Raw genomic sequence first — 8,514 nt, forward strand, 5'->3', positions numbered from 1 at the left:
AAACAATTTTAAAAAAGCCGATATATTCCATCATAAGGCCACAACAAATGGATCATTTGTTCGTCGGATTTGCCGCCTAAAATTCGAAAAAAGAAAACACCCTTTTTTTGCTCCCGCACATACTTTTTGGCCGCGCAAATTACTTTTTTGTTTACTTCTGAATTTTCTCTGTTTCTGACGTTCTTTTACATAGAAATTAAACCTGCAACGTCGACTTCGCCTTTTTTGAAGGTTTTTCAATGCCTTACATTTTTCGCGACCAAAATTTCCTCGTGTCAGTACAAAATCAGGTCCGGATAACCGCAAAACAGCCGATATTTGTTGACATGTTTTCGTGAGTTATTTTTTAAATTCTACAATGCATTTCTCAGTTTTCTTATACTCATACTGCTTTTAACAGATAAAAATAGAAGGACTTGTAAATGTTTTTAAATGTCCCCACCCTGGGTCCGGGGGTATACCAGGGATAGCCGGGGAAATAGGCCGTGTTTTTACCCTCCGGTGCCGGATGACTGCGGTGGATTAACCAGGGGTTGGCTGGACCGAACGTCCAGTAAATTGGCCTGTGATTACAGTTGCCTGTTCCTTACATGCCGTCATGATATTCTTTTTCAAGGCACGGACCTATAAACCATAGGTTCATGGTCAAGGCGAGGTCTTGAAAGGGAAGCATCTTTATTCCGCCATCTGCTCTAGTATAATGACCGGTGCCACATTTGTGGTGCTGCTTTAATTATGTTGTCCCGCAATTCAATCCACATAGTCTTTTTTAGAAATGTTCTCTGTGTTATTTACATTTTCAATCTTCTGCAATGTCAAAGTCACTATAATTTTTTCATGTGCTCAAATTTAGACCTGACCCAATATTTGGAAATGCTCAAATGATGAATTACTCTTACAAGTCTAAAATGTTTTTGTGATAGTAAGTTACGGAATGAATACAATAGTTTTCTATTTGGTCTTCGAATAATTGCAGATTACTATGAGGAATGTTGTTTACAATATATCCACGTTTAAATTAAAGTTAATAGTTAAGCACTGGATCTCATTGCCATTTGTTAAATATTGATACAATCAAAACTTTTTCAGCTATGTTTGCAATTACAAAGCATTTCTTGACATAATTGTATGATAAATTTGGTGAGAAATAATCTTTTTTTATTTTTATTTTTTATTTTTCGATTTGCGCTCGCCTCTAAATTGCCTCAAATTTAAAAAAAAGTTGTTGTTTTTTATTCGCTCACTCGCTCCGACTTTTTTTGGCAAAATCCGTAGAACAAATGATCAATTGTCATGGCCTAAAGCAATAAATATTATAATGTCATTCCTTAACATGAGTTCGCATTTCTTGACCTGTGTTGTTATTTTCTGACCGATGTTATCATCGTGTTTGCGTATGAAGGAGAATCCTGACTAATTGTTGCTCTGTTGCTTGCAATTAGTTATTATATTTTCGTAATTGTCACTCTCTGGCACTCCAGCTTGCCCTGTCGTAAATGGAACTGCGTAGGTATCCCTGTCACGTTCCTCCATGCTGGCGGTATTCAATGTTTCGTATAGTCCGAGTTGAGTCGCTGCCCCTCCTAGAACATTTAAAGAATCGTTATATTAAACGAAATTCTTTCAGCAAACATATGCTTTCTTGGCTGTGTTTGAGAATCCCGTATAACTGAGAAGAGTAAAAGAAACATTTTGTGATGACCATGCATACGTCCAAATGCATACGTCTTATGTCCATCCCACATTCTAACAAGGACAGTATTTGCAGTTTCAGTAATAAGTTGGACTTCCAATATTTGCAGATATATTGAGGTCAGTCAGAAGAACAATAAAATTACAGGCACAAGCTAGATAGTCAAAATTCAAGTATAAATTCTTTAAGAGGTACAAAATAAGAGCTCAATCGGCACTGAACGAGAGACACAAACGTACAATCACTTCAAACAGACCAGATACGCATTAAAATAATTTCAATACCTTTTGCAGACTTAAAGGTGGGTGAAGGAGCAAAATATGTTGATACATACTTGTCATTGTTCACCAATTTCTACGATTACTAACGCACATAGTAAATATATACTGTACTCATAAGATAGTGATGGCATGCGTTCTGCATTTCCGAAACTATTTTATTTGATATTTTACAAATACAACTTTAAGTGTATTTCATACCAAGGTTTGTATTCTCTCGCTCGTCGTTGTGGCCTTGTGCTTCACTTCGTAATAATCTGAAAATTTTATTGTAAAAAACCTTCAAACGGGTATTTATATTTCAATTGTAATTAATAGAAGCAACACTATAATAGTTTAACTATCAGATCAACGATAGCTAGAATAACACATAGACAACTGCAGTAAAATTTGATACATTAATTATACGTGTATATAACGTGGCATTCGCGATGAAAAACAAATTGATACCAAAAAACAACTTCAGTAACATAACGCTGACAGTATTATCATTACAACAAACCTTCGTGTGACAAAGACAGTTATAACGACAGCAACACCCAACACTATAACACCAATAACTCCCCCTGTAAGGGCACCCGTTGGAAAATTATTTGATTTGACTGTGTCAGGATGATTCGGTTCAGCTGAAATATAGAATTGTTTTTTGTTAAAAAAAATATTTTAAATCGTATTGTGAAATAAGCTTTAGTACTGTATGGTGTGTATAGCGAGACCTCTCGAGGTGATTATAGCGAATCGGAGGTTGATGATATTCAATTTATATCGGTGGTTTATTGACAAAATAACGCATCATTGATACATGATTAGCCTAATGTTTAAAACTGCGAACTGATCAAGGAATGAATTAACGTGTTCTGACATTTTAACCCATTTTATTATATTACCGTGTCCTTATTAATGCAATGATATTTTGCACTGTTTATATATCAAGTGTGTGCAAAAACATAAATAATATTTGATATGTTAATCCATACCTTACTTACATCGACTTGAATACCTTTTTATTTCAATAAAACCGTCGCAACAAACACTAATCGAAAAAAATGACCAATCACAACAATCATGGAATCACAACCAAAAACACCATTTTTAAGATACCTTGATATATATTTTTTTATTAAGAATAGAAAGGATCCATAGTAGTAAGTTTGAATAATATAATTTTTTTAAACCTGTTCGTCTTAGTTTATATTGACGTAATCAAATAAGTTTTGATTAATTTCAAGTGAGAACTCAAGGTAGACATTATTGTATGCAGAGGTTTAACGATATTTCTTTTCATCCTCATCATATTTAATTGTATTACTCATATTATTTATATACTAGTATTTCATAATTTGTATTACCTGTTCTGTTCTATTCTGATTATGGGCAATTCACGTATCGGAATACACGAACAAAATCGGTCGTTTACACGTATATGTACAAAACAATATTAATTTCGAGTGTCACATTATCGTACGTATTCTTATAACAGCTCGTACAAATACTGATCGGTTTCATATACAAATAGGTTTACCTATGCAAAAAGATGTAACGAGTGTGGGGCTCGAAAAACTGACCCCACAGTATGATTTAAAAGCGCTACTGACTGAGCAATCTTGTCCACTTGTTCATTTAATAGCAAATTCGGGTTATAAACAGACATAATCAACTTGGATGTTTACGATTTTACAACGGCTTATGATAGGATTACCTTTAATAACACTGGCATAGTACATTAAATATAATTAAGCTTAATTTACAATCAGATACTCATATAAAACAGCAGAATCTATCCAAAATATATATGTAGGAAACATACAGAGCTGATGATTGACTAATTCGTTGGAGCAATTTAACTATATTTGCTCTTACTGAGTAAACGAGCTTTCGAGACCCTGGATTTCCAAGAAGTTGGCAATGATACGTTAACACTTAACTCAGTGTTAGATTTTATTTCGACTGTAATTATTGTTAATGCCAATCACAAAAGAGTCTAGGAGGATTTGAGGCTGTTTCACATTGCTACAACATTTGAAAATGATTCATCTCTGTTGAAATTCCTCACTCTCAACATAAGGTTGACAATTGGCTCCACTGTATTTCTCGCGGAAGACTAAGATGTTAATGAAAAAAGTTGGAAAACCGATAAAAAATAAATTATTCAGATTTCACAACAATATGTTCATGTTTTTAAAAGTTTCAGATGAACGTATACACTTATTTGCTATGTTTTGTTCTTGTCTAATCATGGCATAGTATGCAACTTTTAAACTTTAGTTAGCCTGCTATGCACGTGCAGTGCCCGGTTATTCGATTACATGATTTAGTTGAATTATCCATGCACGTCCGGTTCTCCCCGCAATCGACGCCATATGTGAAGTATGTACACTCTGAATTGGCATTAAAAAAGTGGAGCAATAAGGAAACTAAGTCTCCAATTAACAATTATAACATACAAGGGATCGTGCGAAACGGTTATAAAATACAATTTGAAAACGGCAAACATATATAAGAACTGATGGTAATCGCAACGAATCGGCTTAACATTATTACCTGCTACTGGGATGCAGTATCTTTTGTATCGTACTACAAATGTTCATTCAGACTAATTGAATAAAGATTGAGTAATATATAAACTGCGCGAAAATTTCTTCAAAATAATACTTCGCCTAGTGATCGGGATTCCCGGGTATATATAAATTGACTGCATTCGCATTTAGATCATACCGTTCAGCTTAAGTGTGATTGTTGATTGATATCAATTTGAATAAGCGTTGATCATAGAAAATCTTAAAAAAAATAAAACGCACGCGAGGTTGATATGAAAAATGGTCACATCTAACATTACTAAATATCTAGTGATTACTAAAATAATATTACAACAGCAAAGTCACGTTGAAAAAAAAGAAGATAAAAACAACAGGCGCATCATTGTCGAAATTCCAACATGAACTTGTCGAAAGAAAAGGTAATTGCAGAAAATAGTATCATACTTATTATACCTTCTGTGCAGTTTGGACCAATTAGTCCCGACATGCAGGTGCACCGGCCGGTCAATTGGTCACATGTCTGGTTTTCGCTACACGTGCAAGTGTGTTGGCAATCTATGCCGAAAGAACCAGTATCACATTCTGAAATAAATATTTACATACTGAAAGGAGTTTGGCATGCACATATAGAATGGTAATCCTTGACAACAATGTCAGCACCACATTTTGAAATTGGCATGAACATTCTGAATGGTAATCCTTGATTAAATGCCCAAAAAAATAATAGTGAATTGTAATTCTTGATTTTAATCCTAGCACCACATTAACGAATTGGCATGCAAATAGTGAATGGTTATCCTTGACAACAATGCCAGCACCACATTCTGAAATGGGCATGTAAATAGTGAATGGTTATCCTTGATTTCAATATCAGCACCACATTCACGAGGTACGCAAACATTGAATGGTTGTCCTTGATTTTAATGCCAGCATCACAATCTGAAAATGGCCTGAACGTACTGAACAGTAATCCTTGACAACAATGCCAGAATCACAATCTGAAAATAGCATGAACATTCTGAATGTTAATCCTTGAATAAATGCCAGCATCACAATCTCAAAATGACATGAAAATACTGAATGGTAATTTTTGCCGTAAGTACCAGCATCTAATTTCGAACAAATTGAAACCTTAACAGCGATGCCAAAAGGACTATCTTTATTTTGAAATTACAGTAGAACTATCGTTAATCCTAATGAAAACACGTTTTAGTGCAGACATTTCGCTTCAAGTCCATTATATCGCAGTATATAAGAAATATTTAGTTTGTTCGAAAAATTACCGCCCAAATATCCTGCGTGGGTCAGTACTGTTTTGACGCAAGGAGGTTACGAATCATGTAATTCTGACAATAAACCTACATGTTGTATTCAAATACATAATTCAGTACGTGATTACCTAATTAATATAGCACGAGTATGTACTGGTAAAACGTTACCTTTCCCACAGAAAGATCCCGTCCACCCGGGGGCGGCTGAACAGTTACACTTTCCGGTCGACGCGTCGCATGTTGAGTTATTCTGGCACATTATATGTGCAATTCGAGCCAAAATGTCCAACAGGACAGACTGTAAATATAAGATTGATTTTAGTATACCATTTGTAGAGACAATAGCCCTTGTCATGGTCACAATGCTCGAATGCTTGCTGTGGGCAGCTACAGTTGGAAGTGCAGTGAACGTCGTACATCAGAATGAACATTATATCTGCTGTGAAATTGATTAAGATTTAGAAAGACACAAATGTATATATAAGCTATACATGTATTGACCGCACACCACCCTGTGAATAAATGAATAAAATAAGGTATTTTAGGCCTAATTATATTAACAAAATTTTGGGGCTACTAAAAGGTTGTATTTAAGCGAAGCTTGAATGCTCTTATACAATCTCTCTAAATTTGGTCACTAAATATATTGCCATGTGTTTGGACAAGAGGTATATCCCACTATTAGATCGAGAGGTTTGACCCTTTAATTGTAAAAAAATGCCCAAACACATATTGTGTGCTCTGACCACATTGTATCCATCTTCCAAAATCAAAAAATGTTAATTGTACTGTAAGATCTACACATATAACGACCGGCAGTTAGATTGATGTATTCACTCTAAAGATATGGCACGTGAATTTCCAAAATTGGACCGAATTTGAATTCCCTACTCTTTCATGGTGCATTTTATTCATTCTTAGCCAATATTAGTTATAGTGTAAATCCGTAAAATATCTTGAAGTGTTCGATCAACAATCATAATACATTATCCATTCTAGAGTTCCTTCGATTGTTAAAATTTGACCGAAAACATTTTGTCTGCACTTTCATAGTTCTTCCTCAAATATTCACCAAACTTTGTTACGATATTTATGGGCATACTATCTTGACTGTTTGATCAGCAGCTTGATATAATGTTTAACTTTAGATAATGATATTTGTAAAATTTTAACCAATGAACATTGACTGCCCTCTAACTTGAGCATTTATTATTTCTACAAAGGAAACATATTTTTTTATGAAATACAATGTACAATATAACACTTTTTCGCTCTCGAATTATGGGACTTGAATTGCCAATCTTTGACCAATTTTACTAAGTCCGCTTTACAATTTGAGCATTTCTTATTCAATATTTACAATTTGTATTCCACTTTAGGTATGATTTTTCGACAATGTTGAATCAACCGCCAAATCGCATTATTAACTATCTTATAAAATCTTTACAAATTTGAAACTTATATACAGTGTTATAAGCATGATATATTGAAACTTAGATGAACGCATATATTCTTGCAACAACATTCGAATGCATTTTGAAATAGAGTAAATGTAGCTTCTTTAGAATTTCCCTGATATTACAAAAACGTTTGTGACTGGACAAAAAACGTCGTATTACGGTACAATGTAAGTGATGCCGATAAAATAAGTGACGTCATTGAAACAAACGCTGTTCAAACAGCCAAAACTATGCTACGTTCAATTGTCTTTGAAGAGTTATTTTCTAGCGCGTTAGTTGGTTTTATATGTTTTTATAAGTATGTTTGAAATAATGAGTATAAATACAAGCATTGAATATTAAGGAACTGCTCTTCATCTGAGTATCGTCAGGTCACGAAAAATTATGAAGCCATCTCTACTGTCTTTTCTCTGACCAAATGATTTATTAATTATTTACAGATGAACCGAATACTTCAACATGCTTTAGTCTTTAAGTGTTCTTTTTTAAACTGCTCAAAATTCACTTTACAAAGTTCATATACGATTTGTATCAGATGTGTTAGTAATGTTAGTAAGGTATATTGCATGTCAAAATTTTCATATATCAGATTCCAACATTTTGACCATATACATGAATATTAAACTGTTAGTTTGAGCTAGCTTCATTAAGTTGCTTTGAATTTGCTGCAAGGGACAGTCTGTCAACAAGATGGAACACTCTCGACCGTGGCCTGAGTCGAGGGTTTCTTATGGAACTTGACAAAATCTCCCTCAAGGAAGTCATTTTGTTTTTACCAAACAGCTTGAGGACTTCTCTACTTAATTTGGTGACCGCAGTATTTCCTTTATATAAGCACAAACAATCGTAACAGTAATAATTTTGAATACATATCTTCTATACATACATAAGAAATAAACAAAAACTACGGTTATTTTGCCTACATTTCTAGAGAAAATGTATGGCCTTTGTATACTAACTAAAAGCAGTAAGACTCGTTTTGGTTTCGTACTGCCTTTGACGGCAGCTGGTGACAGTGTGAAAGTAGGTACCATTGCAAATAAACAAAAGAAGGGAGGAATAATAATATAATGTATCGTTCTAATTAGAGGCAAAACAGTCGATATCTTCAATTCACGAATTTCTAGTTTGATATACTAGCTAAAAGAACCAAATACTCAATTATGTTTCTTGTATATATACAACATATTAATACAAACGAGATGTAGTCGAAGTAAGACTTGAAACTAATTTTACCTTTAACACAGTTATCATCATCCCTTATGAAGCCCGGAC

General features: G+C 34.1%; 1 protein-coding gene across 1 annotated transcript; it reads right to left on the reverse strand.

Moving 5' to 3' along the window:
• Positions 1-1,196: 1,196 nt before the first annotated feature.
• On the reverse strand, positions 1,197-6,038 carry LOC128204700 (multiple epidermal growth factor-like domains protein 11). Its single transcript, XM_052906101.1, has 5 exons — positions 5,948-6,038; positions 4,962-5,090; positions 2,474-2,597; positions 2,173-2,228; positions 1,197-1,583 (listed from the first exon to the last, which is right to left on the reverse strand). Exons 1-5 carry the CDS (start codon positions 6,036-6,038, stop codon positions 1,414-1,416), a joined length of 570 nt encoding a protein of 189 aa, XP_052762061.1. The 3' UTR covers positions 1,197-1,413.
• Positions 6,039-8,514: the final 2,476 nt, after the last annotated feature.

The sequence above is a fragment of the Mya arenaria genome, chromosome 10 (assembly GCF_026914265.1).
Source record: "Mya arenaria isolate MELC-2E11 chromosome 10, ASM2691426v1".
NCBI lineage: Eukaryota > Metazoa > Mollusca > Bivalvia > Myida > Myidae > Mya > Mya arenaria.

Bases quoted from the DNA above. Each gene is read 5' to 3' on its own strand.
- LOC128204700 (XM_052906101.1), bottom strand. From the start codon at position 6,038: ATGTGCCAGAATAACTCAACATGCGACGCGTCGACCGGAAAGTGTAAC. The intron at 5,091-5,947 runs GTAACGTTTTAC...TATTTATTTCAG, and splicing joins GGGATCTTTCTGTGGGAAAG to AATGTGATACTGGTTCTTTC. The intron at 2,229-2,473 runs GTTTGTTGTAAT...TAAAATTTTCAG, and splicing joins ACTGTCTTTGTCACACGAAG to ATTATTACGAAGTGAAGCAC.